Genomic DNA, 17626 nt, shown 5'->3' on the forward strand with positions numbered 1-17626 from the left:
TGCTGGCAACAAAAGTCTGCTTAATATCCTGTGTGGGCACTCCCTCCCAAACAACATCCAGCTTGTCAATAAGCAGGACTGTATCGTCACGCATACTGAGGCAGATGTTACTCTCTGCAGCTACATGCTACAGCATGGGTGGCGTTCGGTCCTCGAGAGCCACCTTCCTGACACTCTTAGTTGTCTCCCTGCTCCAACACACCTGAATCCAATGAAAGGGTCATTAAAAGTCTGCTAACGAGTCTTTCATTGGATTCAGGTGTGTTGGAGCAGGGAGACAACTAAGAGTGTCAGGAAGGTGGCTCTCGAGGACTGAACTTGGCCACCCCTGTGCTACAGGTTGTGACAGATGATACACAGGCCATCCGAATCCCTCATGATGACACCAATGTCTTCATCCTTCTGGTGTGCTGGACATCAAGTAAACAGGTCACTACTAAGATTCAAATGGAAACATGGAATGGAATGTGTTGTACATCAATACAACTGTTAAGAAGTTAGGTACCTAGAAAGTACAGCCAGATTCTTGGGCTCCATGCCATGTCAGGCTGTGACATGGTATCCTACCCCTTCAGGAAAGGTAAGATCTCAGCACTTACAGTAGTGTTCAGAATAATAGTAGTGCTATGTGACTAAAAAGATTAATCCAGGTTTTGAGTATATTTCTTATTGTTGCATGGGAAACAAGGTAACAGTCGATTCAGTAGAGTCTCACAAATCCAACAAGACCAAGCATTCGTGATATGCACACTAGGGTTATGACTACAAAACCTTTTTCAAAACTTTAATTTTCCTGATGTTGCTTTTGATGAACTTTTACCCATAGATCACTTTTTTGAAGTTTATTTCATTGGATCATGAAAAAACCTCCCGCACCTAGCACCGCATCACTTTTAAAAATACATGAGTTTACACAATACTATTTAAAAATAACGTAACAAGAAAAGAATTAGCAAGTATCAAGAAATAACAAGAAAATATATACAAATAAATATTGCTAAAATATATTAATAAACAGTAATTAAAATAAATAAAAAATAAAGGTAAAATAGATCAAATTGATAACAGATAAAATATAACAGTATTCAGATGATCATCTCTGACACAGCAGCAGTCAATACTGGTCGCAGAAATGGTGTTGTAGCCAGGCTTCAGAGAACATTTCGAGACAAGGGATTCGATGAACCTCAATACATTGGCTGCCAACACCACATTCTTGATCTTGTTCTGCGACGTGTTGGACTTCTTTTTTCCTATACGGTCACAGTCACCTAACATTAACTATAAGTTTATTGATGAGATTTTGGAACAGTATGATGATTTGCAAAATGCATACATGGACACAGAAGTGATACCAGAGTATGAGAACCTTGGCTGGAGAGATGATTTTAAATTCCCTTTTGAGCTTTGTTTCAGCTCCAGGATGATCAAAGACAGTCTGGAGTTACCTGTAAGTGCTGTGACAGTTAGAAGACGCCTGTGTGATGCTAATTTATTTGCAAGAATCCCCCACAAAGTCCCTCTGTTAAATAAAAGACGTGCAGAAGAGGTTACAATTTGCCAAAAAACACATCAACTGGCCTAAATAGAAATGGAGGAATATTTTGTGGACTGATGAGAGTAAAATTGTTCTTTTTGGGTCCAAGGGCCGCAGACAGTTTGTGAGACGACCCCCAAACTCTGAATTCAAGCCACAGTTCACAGTGAAGACAGTGAGGCATGGTGGTGCAAGCATCGTGATATGGGCATGTTTCTACTACTACGGTGTTGGGCCTATATATCAAATACCAGGTATCGTGGATCAGTTTGGATATGTCAAAATACTTGAAGAGGTCATGTTGCCTTATGCTGAAGAGGACATACCCTTGAAATGGGTGTCAACAAGACAATGACCCCAAGCACTCTAGCAAACAAGCAAAATCTTGGTTCCAAACCAACAAAATTAATGCCTCGCAGATGTGAAGAAATAATGAAAAACTGTGGCTATACAACTAAATACTAGTTTAGTGATTCACAGGATTGCTAAAAAAGCAGTTTGAACATAATAGTTTTGAGTTTTAGTGTCAACAGCAGATGTTACTATTATTGTGAACACCCCCTATTTAGCCCAATTTCATAGCCTTAAGAGTGTGCATATCATGAATGCTTGGTCTTGTTGGATTTGTGAGAATCTACTGAATCTACTGGTACCTTGTTTCCCATGTAACAATAAGAAATATACTCAAAACCTGGATTAATCTTTTTAGTCACATAGCACTATTATTCTGAACACTACTCTAAATCCTGGAACATGACTTGCCTGGTCTTGATTCTGTACTGGGACAGCCTGGTGCAACCAATGCTGCGCACAAAGCAACAGCAGACGGCTTCTTCTTGCCACTGTATGGGCAGAAGAGATGCACAGCAATGAATGAAGCACGTGTACGCTTGTTTACAAGCCGTAAAAGCCCTCAGCACTGAAAAAAACGCCACCAACTGATGCCAACCTGATGCCCCATGCGCTTCGAGCTCATCTCCAGGTGCTACTGTGGAAGGCAGCAGATCAACGTGACCCACCCCAAGAAGCTGAAAATATTGCTTACTTTGGCTGGAACATCAAAGATTCCACAGTCACACCAGCAGTCTCAACTGCACCTGTTGCCCCACAAGGACTTCTGGATATTGTGAACTGTCACTGTATTGCACAGGGCAAAGCATGCAGTAGTGCACAATGCAGCTGTCACAGTGCAGGCCTTTCTTGCACGAAGTACTGCAAGTGTGAGAGAGGAGATGCATTCTATATTCATTTCATCAACAAGCACGCAGATGCCCAAGATGATGAAGGGGAACAAGATGAAGATGATCATTGTGAACTTGATATTGAAGTGTTGTAGTTGTCTGTGTGTGATAAATAAATTCTCCTGTGTCGTACCAGATATTAATTTTGCAGTACACATGATAATTTATTCACAATTTCACAACCTGCATACTGTTCGAAGTGCACGGTAAATTGCATTTTATTTCAGATGCCTACTGGTTAGCATAATAACGTTGTCACACATTGCCCTTTGATAATGACAGTATCATTTGAAAACAGCATTTCATAGGGATGAGCGAGTAAACCACTGTCTGTATCTGTTAAACCGTCTAAAATATCTGTATCCGTATCTGTACTTGTAGTGGACAGGGCCTAAGTGGAAGTGGGCGTTGTTTAACCCGAAATGGGTGGGGCTTAAATCAGTACATTATTTTACATCAAATTGATATGGATTGATCAGAAGTTGCCATATTTATTGTTTATTTAAAAACTATTTACAGAACAGCCTCAAAATTGAGATTCAAATCAATGTTTTTTTTAGTCACAAAAGTAAGAGAACTATTTACAGAACAAGGTTTTTATGAACACAGAATATGAATATTCTTAAGTGCATGGATGAATATTTACAGAACAGCCTCAGAATTGAGACTCAGTATAGTAGAAAATTATGAACTAAGTATGCATAAACTAGAGTTGTCATACTCAACACAGCTTTTTTTTTTTTTTTCTTTTTTCATTTATTTATTTATTTATTTTTACTGCCTAAAGTTCTTGGCATTTTTCCCCCCACACAAAGTTGAACAGTATTAAGGTTTGTGCGTGTGTGTGTGTGTGTGTGACTGAGAGGGAGAGAGAGAGCGGTTGTTCGACTTACCAATTTATTTTTAGGAACTGCAGTGAGAATGTCAGATACTGCATGAAGCCATATTTAATAAAAATATTAATATAGACTACTTTGTGTGTTCAGCTATATATGTGTAAGTGGTCTGTAAGACTGTTTATTTTTTAATGATCTGTGTGAACTTGGTGATTCATGCAAACATCCATGATGGAAAACGGGTAAATAATATGTCAGCCTTGTTCACTTTATTCTTCTCAAAAGCAGCATAAGGAAGGTTCTCCCACATACGGTTTAAAAAAAAAAAAAGCTGTGCCGTGGAGGCAGTGACCGACGCGACACGAGCTGTTCTCAACTCTGTCTTGTCAAATGCGCTACGTATGTTACGAAACAAGTTCACAAGTAACTTTAAATACCATACAAACTGAAAAAGAGGCGAGCTGAAGAAAACTTGGAGTACTGTGAGAACAGTATGAGGTAGAGTCAAGCCAAGCACAGAGAGAGAGATCAGTCCGTGCCTGTGTGTGTGAGAGAGGCTGCAGAGAGATGTCTCTGTGTAGGGAGATATTGATGAATTTTACTCGTATCGTTCTCGTACTCATCAAAAATGCTTTATCCGTACTGGATACTCATCTGAAAGGAGTGTTCGGCTCAACCATAGTATTTAACACTGTTTTAAAATGTTTGCTACATATTTCATGTACATTTTTCTTTTTGTGTTATCAGATTCTTCTTGGTCTTCACTGGATGACCAGATGTCTGATTACACTGGATGAAACTTGAGTTTTCTGCGAACAAATAATTATTATGTTTAGTCCTGATTCCAAACTGTTGAAGTTCAGCAACATTTTGAAAGAGCTTATTTTTACTCTTTACCAGATATAGAACAGACAATGGTATGCTCGCTGTCCTGAGTGTAGTGTCCAGAGCTTACATATACATACACAGGTGCTGGTCATATAATTAGAAATATCATGAAAAGTTGATTTATTTCATCATAAAGTGAAACTTGTATATTATATTCATTCATTGCACACAGACTGATATATTTCAAGTGTTTCTTTTAATTTTGATGATTATAACTGACAACTAATGAAAATTCCATATTCAGTATTTCAGAAAATCTGAAGATTAAGACCAATACAAAAAGATTTTTAGAAATGTCGGCCAGCTGAAAAATCTGAACATGAAAAACATGAGCATGTACAGCACTCAATACATAGTTGGGGCTCCTTTTGCCTGAATTACTGCAGCAATGTGGCATGGCATGGAGTCGATCATTCTGTGGCACTAAAGTGGTATGAGAGCCCAGGTTGCTCTGATCCGTGGCCTTCAGCGCTTCTCCATTGTTGGGTCTGACATGTTGCATCTTCCTCTTCACAATACCCCATAGGTCAGGCAAGTTTGTTGGCCAGTTAAGAACAGGGATACCATGGTCCTTAAACCACGTACTGGTCGCTTTGGCACTGTGCAGGTGCCAAATCCTGTTGGAAAATGAAATCTGCATCTCCACAAAGTTGGTCAGCAGCAGGAAGCATGAAGTGCTCTACAACTTCGTGGTAGATGGCTGCATTGACCTTGGACCTCAGAAAACACAGTGGATCAACACCAGCAGATGACATGCCACCCCAAACCATCAGTGACTCTGGAAACTTTATACTGGACCTCAAGCAATGTGGATTCTGTGCCTCTCCTCTCTTCCTCCAGACTCTCGGAGCTTGATTTCCAAAGGAAATGCAAAATTTACTTTTATCAAAGAACATACCTTTGGACCACTTACTAGCAGTCCAGTCTTTTTTGTCTTTTGCCCAGGCAAGATGTCAAGTCAGCAGTCTTCCCCATGCTTGTGTAGTCTACAGAACTAGACTGAGAGACCAGTTAAAGGCCTTTACAGGTGTTTTGAGGTAATTAGCTGATAAGAGTGTGACACCAGGTGTCTTCAGTATTGAACCTTTTCACAATACTCTAATGTTCTGATATACTGAATTTGGGGTTTTCATTAGTTGTCAGATATAATCACCAAAATTAAAAGAAATAAACACTTGAAATATATCGGTCTGTGTGGAATGAAAGTATACATTATGCAAGTTTCACTTTTTGAATGGAATTACTGAAAAAAAAAAAACTTTTCATGATATTCTAATTATATGACCAGCATGTGTGTGTGTATATGTATATGTGTGTGTGTGTGTGTGTGTGTGTGTGTGTGTATATATGTATATATGTATGTATATGTATGTATATATGTATGTATATATGTATGTGTATATATGTGTATATATGTATATGTATGTGTGTATGTATGTGTATTCGTATATACCTTGGTTCATTTATTGGAAGAAGTAATAAAAGTTTGCTTGATGCTGCAGCTTCTGGTTTATCTTTTTTTTTTCCAGCAATATCCCAAAAATAATCAATTCTCCACCCTCAAATACCTCTAAAATGAGGTATCACATAATCCTTATGTCATCAAGGTGAGAAGTGTAAAATTTATGAAACTCCAATATGGCCACGGCTGCCATCTTGATTCCTGAGAAATGCTCAAGGTTGCCAGTCAGCAGCCAAGCTAATTTTGCTCTATTAACCTTATAGAACATATTTCTTAAAAAAAAAAAAAAAAAAAAAGTTTTGTGTACTTTTCCGGGTTAGCAAAAGTTATCCATGTCAGTTCATTACTTCCTTGTGTATGTCCAGGAGAAGGATAATTCTTATGTTGTCCTCTCTTTACAACAGGAATGAAATATTAAAAAGTGCGGTTGTGGGTTTTTTGTATATGTTTTTTGTTTATTTTTGTTTAATTTTTTTTTTTACAGTGAGAACAGAATCATGGCCAGTAACATGATTGTCTTACATTTAAACGGTACATTTATTATTCTTATGATGCTCTGTGCATTCACATTATTTTGCGCTTACACATTTTCATTGATTTATGCACAGCATAAATAATATGTCCAGCATGTAATCGCTGCTGCTGCTGTGTGAGCGCGATGTACGTCCGACAATTTCCCGGGATCATTCGCGCCTGTCCGACCGTGTGTCCTTCCAGACAGCAGGTGGAATTTTTCGCAGTTCGCAGTCCGGTCTCTGCTTCTTTCACCTAACTTCGTGTTATGTGTGAAGGGGCCCTTTACGACGTAATGATCATTGACTGTGGATGCAAACATGAAACAATGGAACATAACAAATATGACTCAAGGATGTTCACTGACCGTCATGTGGTACACATACAACTTGGAAGTGTAGAAAGGAGATAAATACTTCGTTTGCGCACAGAGCTGTGTGGTACCCGAGCAGTGCAGGCAGCAGAACAGTATGTTACAGGGTTGCTGTGTGCAAACACAGGAGAAGTAAAATCAGTGGGATGCGGCTGTGTTTGAGGGTATGTATTTATTACTACTTTTCTTGTGCTTATTTAGTCTTATTTATATGTATTTGATGTTGTTTTTTTTTTTTTCTTAAGACACTGCAGGTTACAAAGGAGGCAGAGACAGAAATACTTTGATCGACAAAATAAAAGAATTGGACTTGAAAGCCATGTTAAGGCCATGTTACATTTATATACAAAAAGCATTCCAGATTGACTGTGTGTACTAGCATAAATTCAAGCATGAAGTGTACTGTAAGAGACCACAGGCTGTCTTTCAGGCAGCTAAAAACTGGCCCCCATGGTCATGTTGCCATTCTGAATCAAAATGACTGTAGATTTGCCTTGTATTTTTCAGAGGCACTCTGGCTTATTTTATTTTTATCAGCTATATCTGGGCCCACAAAAGCCAAAGACTTTGAAGAAATGATTGAAAAGAATTTTAAATTAAAATAGTGTTGACTGGAGTGATATGCCCTTTAAATTTTTTTTGGTTCAGTGAAAAGGAGTAGCATTGTCAGTACTGTGATGTTCAGCTCATTTGTAATGTTACCTCTCCATCTTCTTTTTGAAGTTTCTCGCCACTAGGGGCTACAACAAAACCCTGCTGATGGAGCACATACTGCAGTGTTACCTGGGAGATGAGTTGGCAGACAGGAAGAAGATCCATGAGGAGGAGCTGAAGGAGCTCTCCAAGTCAGTTTTACACACGCTTATTTTAGTTCTATTTTTTTAACAGTCTAGTTCAGTAGGTTAAAATATAACCCAATGCTAATATGCCCTCAGCCATATGAGCATTGTCTCCTTTATAATTTGCAGTTGTTTAATTGTTATCCCAGTGCAATGTGTGTGCAATTGAATGCAATCCCAGTGCAATAAATGCATATATGTATATATATATATATATATATATATATATATATATATATATATATATATATATATATAGTGACGAAAATAAGTATTTGAACTCCCACTGTGAGACATAATTAAAAAAAAAAAAAAATCGGAAATCACGATGTATGATTTTTTTATTTTTTTATAAATAATTTATTTGTATGTTACTGCTGCAAATAAGTATTTGAACACCTACCAACCAGCAACAATTCTGGCTCTCACAGACCTGTTAATTTTTCTTTAAGAAGCCCTCTTATTCTGCACTCTTTACCTGTATTAATTGCACCTGTTTGAACTTGTTACCTGTATAAAAGACACCTATTCACACACTCAATGTTTCACACTCCAACCTGTCCACCATAGCCAAGACCAAAGAGCTGTCTAAGGACACCAGGGACAAAACTGTAGACCTGCACAAGGCTGGGATGGACTACAGGACAGCAGGCAAACAGCTTGGTAGAAGACAACTGTTATGATTATTTATTTGAAAGTGGAAGAAACACAAGATGACTGTCAATCTCCCTCTGTCTGGGATTCCATGCAAGATCTCACTTTGTGGGATAAGGATGATTCTGAGAAAGCTCAGAACTACACAGGAGGACTTGGTCAATGACCTGAAGAGAGCTGGGACCACAGTCACAAAGATTACATTAGTAACACATGATGCTGTCATGGTTTAAAATCCTGCAGGGCAGCAAGGTCCCCCTGCTCAAGCCAGCACATGTCCAGGCCCGTTTGAAGTTCACCAGTGACCATCTGGATGATCGAGAGAAGGCATGGGAGAAGGTCATGTGGTCAGATGAGACCAGAATAAAGCTTTTTGGAATCAACTCCACTTACCATGTTTAGAGGATGAGAACAACCCCAAGAAAACCATCCCAACCGTGAAGCATGGGGTGGAAACATCATACTCTGGGGATGCTCTTCTGCAAAGGGAACAGGATGACTGCACCGTATTGAAGGGAGGATGGATGGGGTCATGTATGGCGAGATTTTGGCAAACAACCTCCTTCCCTCAGTAAGAGCATTGAAGATGGGTCATGGCTGGGTCTTCCAGCATGACAATAACCCCAAACACAGCCAGGGCAACTAAGGAGGGGCTCCGTAAGAAGCATTTCAAGGTCCTGGAGTGGCCTGGCCAGTCTCCGGACCTGAACCCAATAGAAAATCTTTGGAGGGAGCTGAAACTCCAAACCTGAAAGATCTAGAGAAGATCTGAATGGAGGAGTGGACCAAAATCCCTGCTGCAGTGTGTGCAAACCTGGTGAAAAACTACAGGAAATGTTTAACCTCTGTAATTGCAAACAAAGGCTACTGTACCAATTATTAACATTGATTTTCACAGGTGTTCAAATACTTATTTGCAGCAGTAACATACAAATAAATTATTTAAAAAAATCATACATTGTGATTTCTGGAATTTTTTTTTTTTTTTTTTTTTTTGATTATGTCTCTCACAGTGGACATGCACCTAAGATGAAAATTTCAGACCCCTCCATGATTTCTAAGTGGGAGAACTTGCAAAACCGCAGGGTGTTCAAATGCTTATTTTCCTCAAAAAAAAAAATAAAATATATATATATATATATATATACGAGGTCTGTCCAAAAAGTATCGTACCTTTTTATTTTTTTTTTCAAAAACTATATGGATTTGATTCATATGTTTTTACGTCAGCCAAGCTTGAACCTTCATGCGCATGCGTGAGTTTTTTCACGCCTGTCGGTTGCATCATTCGCCTGTGGGCAGGCTTTGAGTGAGCACTGGTCCACCCCTCTCGTTGTTGTTTCATTGCGAGGAAATGGCGGAATGATTTGGGCTTTTTTTTCCATCAGAATTTTTTCAGAAACTGTTAGAGACAGGCAGCTGGAAACCATTCGCAAAATTTATCTGGCTTTCGGTGAAAATTTTACGGGCTTCACAGAGAATAAGGACTGTTATGCGGCTTTCCGTGACAAAATCTCTTGTTAAAAGTGAAATCTGCCAGAAAATGGCTGATGTCCAGCTGTTGTGATAACCAGAGAAATTGCTCATGACGGTCCCAGCTCCACACAGCGATCCGTTTAGAAATGATGTGGTGTTTTCTGCCTCTCGATGGCGGCTCGTGGCGCAGCGCGCTGTGCGCCATTGTGGGGCATCCTTAAAGCTGTAGTAACACTCCTTATTCTCTGTGAAGCCCGTAAAATTTTCACCGAAAGCCAGATAAATTTTTCGAATGGTTTCCAGCTGCTTGTCTCGAACAGTTTCTGAAAAAATTCTGATGGAAAAAAAAGCCCAAATCATTCCGCCATTTCCTGACAATGAAAATCCGACGAGGGGGCTGGACCACCCCTCCCACAAGGCGTGCTCACAGGTGAATGACGCAACCGACAGGCGTGGAAAAACTCACGCATGCGCACGAAGGTTCAAGCTTGGCTGACGTAAAAACATATGAATCAAATCCATATAGTTTTTGAAAAAAATAAAAAGGTACAATACTTTTTGGACAGACCTCGTGTGTGTGTGTGTGTGTGTGTGTGTATATATATATATATATATATATATATATATATATATATATATATATATGTGTGTGTGTGTGTGTATATATGTGTGTGTGTGTGTATTCAGTAATAATTATTTACATTAATTATTAAGATGCTGTTGTCTTACAATTTGTACATGTTCAATATAGCCCCTCTATCAGTCCATCATAAACTATTTATGTTTATGAGCTTTTGACAAGAGTGCAAGAGGGGACATTAGCTTTGACTTAGTGGAAGTTGCCGTGCATGCTGATGTCTGCATAATGTCTTGTAAATCACTCCAGAGGTGTTATCAGGTTACAAAACAGTGTTTCAGTTTTAGAAGTGTTTTTCTCACTATCTTTTACATAATATATGACAAAGAAGTTATATTTACACACAAACAAAACTGAGTTTTGCAGCTGGCTAGACCAGCCTGTGACACATGCATGTGAACACTAACATCCACGAAATGTCTTGTAAATATGTTCAAAGGTGTTATTCGGTTCCAAACACAGCATTTTCAGTTTTAGAAGTGTTTATTTCTTGCTAGCTTTTACATAATATATGAGAAACATGCATATAAACACACAAAACAAAGCGGTTTTGGAGAGACCAGCCACTGACGTCATGGTACAGCTCTACTGTGACTGGCGCTCACCCCTGCCGCTCAAAAATGTCTCAAGAATGTTCCCTGTGAATTTGAAGACCTTGACAGTAATTGGACTAGACTTGTGGTGAGGATGGACGGACAGACGCAAAGCCTTTGCAGTACCTGATGGCCATATTTGATGGTCTTGGGTAAAAATGGTTTTAACATACTACCCTCATTAAATCAGATCAAGCTGTTCATATGTGTAAGACGAAAACATCAATAACTTATTGTTCGTTACAGCTCAGGTTAGGGTTGAATGTACAGTTACTTTGTAATGTCTGCTAGTAACAAATGCAGACATGAGTCTCAACAATGTCATCACATCTGTTCTAGCTTGAACCAGGAAGTGCCCATCTTTGTGTGCACTGTCGCCTTCCCCACCATTCCCTGCCCATTGCATGTTTTTGAGCCACGCTACCGCCTCATGATCCGCAGATCCATGGAGACTGGAACCAAGCAGTTTGGCATGTGTATTTCTGATGAGCTCCAAGGCTTTGCTGACTATGGCTGCATGTTGCAGGTCAGTCCATGTCCATGTAGTGCTATTGATGTGTTGCACTAAACCCACAAACTGACTGCAAAAATGCTGTATTCATGAAACACTTTGTCAAAAGTAATTGTTTGGATATGTAAGAATGCATGTATATAAGAATGCATGTATTCTAAACAAGAAATGTTGTATTTGTGAATACAGGTGCGAGATGTGAAGTTCTTTCCTGATGGTCGTTCTGTGGTTGACACTATCGGAGTATCACGGTTCAAGGTAGTCAGCCATGGCCAGAGAGATGGCTACAACACTGCCAAGATAGAGTACCTGGAAGATAAGAAGGTGTGCTGAAAATACATCTGTGGGTGTGTTGTTCCTAAACTTAGGAAAAGCCTAGGCATGTACCCTGTAAAAATAACACAGTGCTAAAATAACCTTGGCTGTGTCAGCATAAAAATAGGAAACAGAATGTGACCTTTTGACATCTTAAAATAGGTCAAGGTTTGCAATCTTTGAACTTGTCCAAGGTGTGAGTCCTAAGAATGGTCCCTGTGAATTTGAAGACCTGGCAGTAATAGGAATGGACTTAAGCTGAGGACAGACAGTTCCAAGTCTTCGCTATACCGATGGCCATATTTTGGCCTCAGGTAAAAAGCAGTGAATCAGTGGTTGGTGAAAGATACTGTAGACTGATGAGTCCATCACCTCCAGGTTGTTAACGCAGTAAAGCAACATATATTATTTTGTGACCAAAATAAAATTGCATATAATGAAGACAAGCTCATTCAAATCTGGTGAATCTTGATGCACCAGAATAGTTCAAAATGCAACTTTGTTTTGCCTATGCAGTGGTGCGCACAGCTAACCAAAAGGTTAGCTTCAATAACCGGTAATCCGTTAATTGAAAAGTTAACTTTTATAATGCTAAACCGATAAACCACTAAAAAAAAATTAACTGCTAACTGCAGTAAACTCTCAGCTACTGACAAGCCGGTTTTGAGTTTAAGCACAGAAAAACTGAATATGGCAGTGTTCTATGCATTTTGACCCATCTATTGGATGATAGGGTGAATAGCGCCCACCCAAATATCACACGGCCGTTGAGCTGAATCATACTTAACAAACAGAATTTTCAGTTTTGCAAATGCCTTTAAAAACCAACACACACATTTCAGTAACTTGTGCTGGTTTTTACATATAATAAATCAACCAGTCATCAATGAGCAGAGGCCCATTTTCCCATAATGCCTTTTGGCATTTGTGTTAATGTTCAAAACTTCAGAATTAGTGCATTATTTTAAAATTACATCCACCACCCTGGCTCCGTGGGGTTTTGCGTAATATAATAACACCCACTATTGCACGTTCATATTTAAACCAATGCCTGCATGTTGTACCGCTTTAGAATCAGGCAGTCTCAAAGAAGACAACCATCAACTCCAATCTAAGCCAACCATCCACCACAAATGCCAATATCTAATAATTTGTCATCATATTAGAATTCATAATTTTCACTTCTTACCTTGTGCTGGTCTTTTGGAGCTCCACACATTGAATAAATGAGTCATAATTGGGCTCATTTTGTTCGTAACAGTCCACAGAAACATAATATCCAGGTGTATTTCCCATAAAGTAATGTTGTATGTTATAATCCATCAAAGTCCATTTTATTCCCTGAAAAAGTAAAAATATGATGATAAAAATGCATATTTCCCCTGTTTTCAATACGTGGGGATTTTCCATGTGGCTTGGGCTTATTCACTAACCTGTTTACTCTCTAAGTCCAGTGTAAGCTCTGTTGTAGGTACACACATTCGTCTGGTGGATGCTTTGGAGTAAAACGTTTGCTGGCACTTACGCATTGAAGATTTTGGCCATTCAGAGCTAGCAAACCCAGTGACCTGTCAAACCCATGACTTATATTTTCTATTAGCCAATGAGATAAGCTTTCCAGTGCACCATAGGAATCACAGTCATTAGCTACAAAGGCAGCCCATATCAGCATGCGTAAAGGTGAACCACACAACAGAGACCAGAGCACAAAGTGAGACCATAGTGGACAGGAGTTTTACACATCGTCTTTTATCATTTCAAACTTCTTTTCGACCTTTTGGACATAAACCATGCCTGAAGCAATGAAGAAGACTCACTACACTCTCAGTGAGGCTGTGAAGTTACTTTTGGAGTTATCTTCCTCCGAAGACAGTGAGGATGACTCCAGAGATCATCAATCAGAGGAAAGATTTTCTTCTTGAACGGTATTGCAAAACTTTATCATCCTATCATGCTTTATTATTTTGTTTTATAAGTTTATTTATAATAATAATACAGTTAAAATGTTGTAATTACAGCGTTTTAGGTTCTATATTTGTGCTAAATTTGACTCAGAAAAATAACTAAGACAATTGATGTAATCTTTTGATAAAGTAAATTTACTGTACATTATAATGGCATAATATTAATATAGTATTGTACTGATTGTGGAGTTGAGTGTTATCATTGCCCTTAGTGCCATTATTCATTTAGTAAACATTGTGGGTTTTCTCTGGACAAAGCTTTTAGAAGCATACAGTCAATGTATTTGAAATGTAAAGCACATTTAAATGATATATTATTACACTCTATTGTATTTATCTGTATTTTGTTTATATTTTTTACTGTAAAGATTTGCTAATAACATATGTATTATTATGTTTATAGACCCTTGGATACTGATAAGAGTGATTCGGACTGGGAGCCAGAAGCAAAGAAACCTGCCTTCACACCTCCCCCCGGTGATTTACCCACTTCATCATAGTCATCTTCAGTAGAGTACTTTTCCAGACAATCGGTGTGAAAAGGGAGGGGCAAGCAAGGAACAAAGCCAGAGGAAGAGGTAGAGCCAGAGCAGTACTGTGAAATACAAAAAGGCTCACATTTTCACAGTGCTCATGACTGGAGATCTGAAATTGTGCATAGTTGTTGTCCATAACATAAACAACAAGTATAGTGTGTTTGTAAGGTCTACTATGAAGTATATCTAAGATACAGGCTGTGAAATATTACTTTTTTTATTCGAGGAGAAAGAAATTAATTTTTAGACATGTTTTAAGTTACATTACTCAAATTGTGTAGCACTTAGAGTTCATGAAACTACAACCCCTGGCAAAAATTATGGAATCACCGGCCTCGGAGGATGTTCATTCAGTTGTTTAATTTTGTAGAAAAAAAGCAGATCACAGACATGACACAAAACTAAAGTCATTTCAAATGGCAACTTTCTGGCTTTAAGAAACACTGTAAGAAATTAAGAAAAAAAATTGTGGCAGTCAGTAACGGTTACGTTTTTAGACCAAGCAGAGGGGAAAAAATATGGACTCACTCAATTCTGAGGAATAAATTATGGAATAACCCTGTAAATTTTCATCCCCAAAACTAACACCTGCATCAAATCACATCTGCTCGTTAGTCTGCATCTAAAAAGGAGTTGAGAGAGGTGTTGCACCAAGTGGACTGACATGAATCATGGCTCCAACACAAGAGATGTCAATTGAAACAAAGGAGAGGATTATCAAACTCTTAAAAGAGGGTAAATCATCACGCAGTGTTGCAAAAGATGTTGGTTGTTCACAGTCAGCTGTGTCTAAACTCTGGACCAAATACAAACAACATGGGAAGGTTGTTAAAGGCAATGAGGAACGAATGGGAGGAAACTGGAGTCAACGTCTGTGACCGAACGGTAAGAAACCGCCTAAAAGAAATGGGATTTACATACAGAAAACCTAAACAAAAGCCATCATTAACACCTAAACAGGAAAAAAACAAGGTTACAATGGGCTAAGGAAAAGCAATCGTGGACTGTGGATGACTGGATGAAAGTCATATTCAGTGATGAATCACGAATCTGCATTGGGCAAGGTGATGATGCTGGAACTTTTGTTTGGTGCCGTTCCAATGAGATTTATAAAGATGACTGCCTGAAGAGAACATGTAAATTTCCACAGTCATTGATGATATGGGGCTGCATGTCAGGTAAAGGCACTGGGGAGATGGCTGTCATTACATTATCAATAAATGCACAAGTTTACGTTGACATTTTGGACACTTTTCTTATCCCATCAATTGAAAGGATGTTTGGGGATGATGAAATCATTTTTCAAGATGATAATGCATCTTGCCATAGAGCAAAAACTGTGAAAACATTCCTTGCAAAAAGACACATAGGGTCAATGTCATGGCCTGCAAATAGTCCGGATCTTAATCCAATTGAAAATCTTTGGTGAAAGTTGAAGAAAATGGTCCATGACAAGGCTCCAACCTGCAAAGCTGATCTCGCAACAGCAATCAGAGAAAGTTGGAGCCAGATTGATGAAGAGTACTGTTTGTCACTCATTAAGTCCATGCCTCAGAGACTGCAAGCTGTTATAAAAGCCAGAGGTGGTGCAACAAAATACTAGTGATGTGTTGGAGCGTTCTTTTGTTTTGCCGGTGATTCCATAATTTTTGCCAGGGGTTGTAGAAGACAACAGCTTTCAAATGAGATATATCATAAGCATGTGAGATTTATAACATTATTTTACTGACCAATGGCATTTGGGTATGCAGTACTTTTGTGCACAAGACAGAAAGAGGTGGGTGTATACAGGTTAAAAGATATGTGCTATATTTTCACTTTGTAAAAATGTTGATAATTGTTGACAATCTACAACCCCTGGCAAAAATTATGGAATCACCGGCCTCGGAGGATGTTCATTCAGTTGTTTAATTTTGTAGAAAAAAAGCAGATCACAGACATGACACAAAACTAAAGTCATTTCAAATGGCAACTTTCTGGCTTTAAGAAACACTATAAGAAATCAAGAAAAAAAGATTGTGGCAGTCAGTAACGGTTACTTTTTTAGACCACGCAGAGGAAAAAAATATGGACTCTCTCAATTCTGAGGAATAAATTATGGAATCACCCTGTAAATTTCCATCCCCAAAACTAACACCTGCATCAAATCACATCTGCTCGTTGACATTAACCCTATGTCATGAAATTGACCCTATGTGTCTTTTTGCAAGGACTGTTTTCACAGTTTTTGCTGTATGGCAAGATGCATTATCTTCTTGAAAAATGATTTCATCATCCTTAAACATCAGAAAAGTGTCCAAAATATCAACGTAAACTTGTGCATTTATTGATGATGTAATGACAGCCATCTCCCCAGTGCCTTTACCTGACATGCAGCCCCATATCATCAATGACTGTGGAAATTTACATGTTGTCTTCAGGCAGTCATCTTTATAAATCTCATTGGAACAGCACCAAACAAAGGTTCCAGCATCATAACCTTGCCCAATGCAGATTCGAGATTCATCACTGAATATGACTTTCATCCAGTCATCCACAGTCCACGATTGCTTTTCTTTAGCCCATTGTAACCTTGTTTTTTTCTGTTTAGGTGTTAATGATGGCTTTCGTTTAGCTTTTCTGTATGTAAATCCCATTTCCTTTAGGCGGTTTCTTACAGTTCGGTCACAGACGTTGACTCCAGTTTCCTCCCATTCGTTCCTCATTTGTTGTGCATTTTCAATTTTTGAGACATATTGCTTTACGTTTTCTGTCTTGACGCTTTGATGTCTTCCTTGGTCTACCAGTATGTTTGCCTTTAACAACCTTCCCATGTTGTTTGTATTTGGTCCAGAGTTTAGACACAGCTGACTGTGAACAACCAACATCTTTTGCAACATTGCGTGATGATTTACCCTCTTTTAAGAGTTTGATAATCCTCTCCTTTGTTTCAACTGACATCTCTCGTGTTGGAGCCATGATTCATGTCAGTCCACTTGGTGCCACAGCTCTCCAAGGTGTGATCACTCCTTTTTAGATGCAGACTAACAAGCAGATGTGATTTGATGCAGGTGTTAGTTTTGGGGATGAAAATTTACAGGGTGATTCCATAATTTATTCCTCAGAATTGAGTGAGTCCATATTTTTTTCCTCTGCTTGGTCTAAAAAAGTAACCGTTACTGACTGCCACAATCTTTTTTTCTTGATTTCTTATAGTGTTTCTTAAAGCCAGAAAGTTGCCATTTGAAATGACTTTAGTTTTGTGTCATGTC

General features: G+C 38.7%; 1 protein-coding gene across 2 annotated transcripts in view; it reads left to right on the forward strand.

The window, feature by feature from the left end:
• Nucleotides 1-17626, forward strand: part of lonrf2 (LON peptidase N-terminal domain and ring finger 2) — a 130083-nt gene that overhangs the window by 69882 nt on the left and 42575 nt on the right. For both annotated transcript variants that reach the window (XR_004564754.1, XM_034186124.1), the window contains 3 exons: nucleotides 7574-7695; nucleotides 11389-11575; nucleotides 11750-11884. Coding sequence is in view for 1 of the 2 variants with exons in the window: in XM_034186124.1 (XP_034042015.1) it covers nucleotides 7574-7695; nucleotides 11389-11575; nucleotides 11750-11884 (444 nt within the window). In the remaining variant the exon portion in view is untranslated. The remainder of the gene's footprint in view (nucleotides 1-7573; nucleotides 7696-11388; nucleotides 11576-11749; nucleotides 11885-17626) is intronic.

Source organism: Thalassophryne amazonica, chromosome 14, assembly GCF_902500255.1.
Source record: "Thalassophryne amazonica chromosome 14, fThaAma1.1, whole genome shotgun sequence".
Taxonomy (NCBI): Eukaryota; Metazoa; Chordata; class Actinopteri; order Batrachoidiformes; family Batrachoididae; genus Thalassophryne; species Thalassophryne amazonica.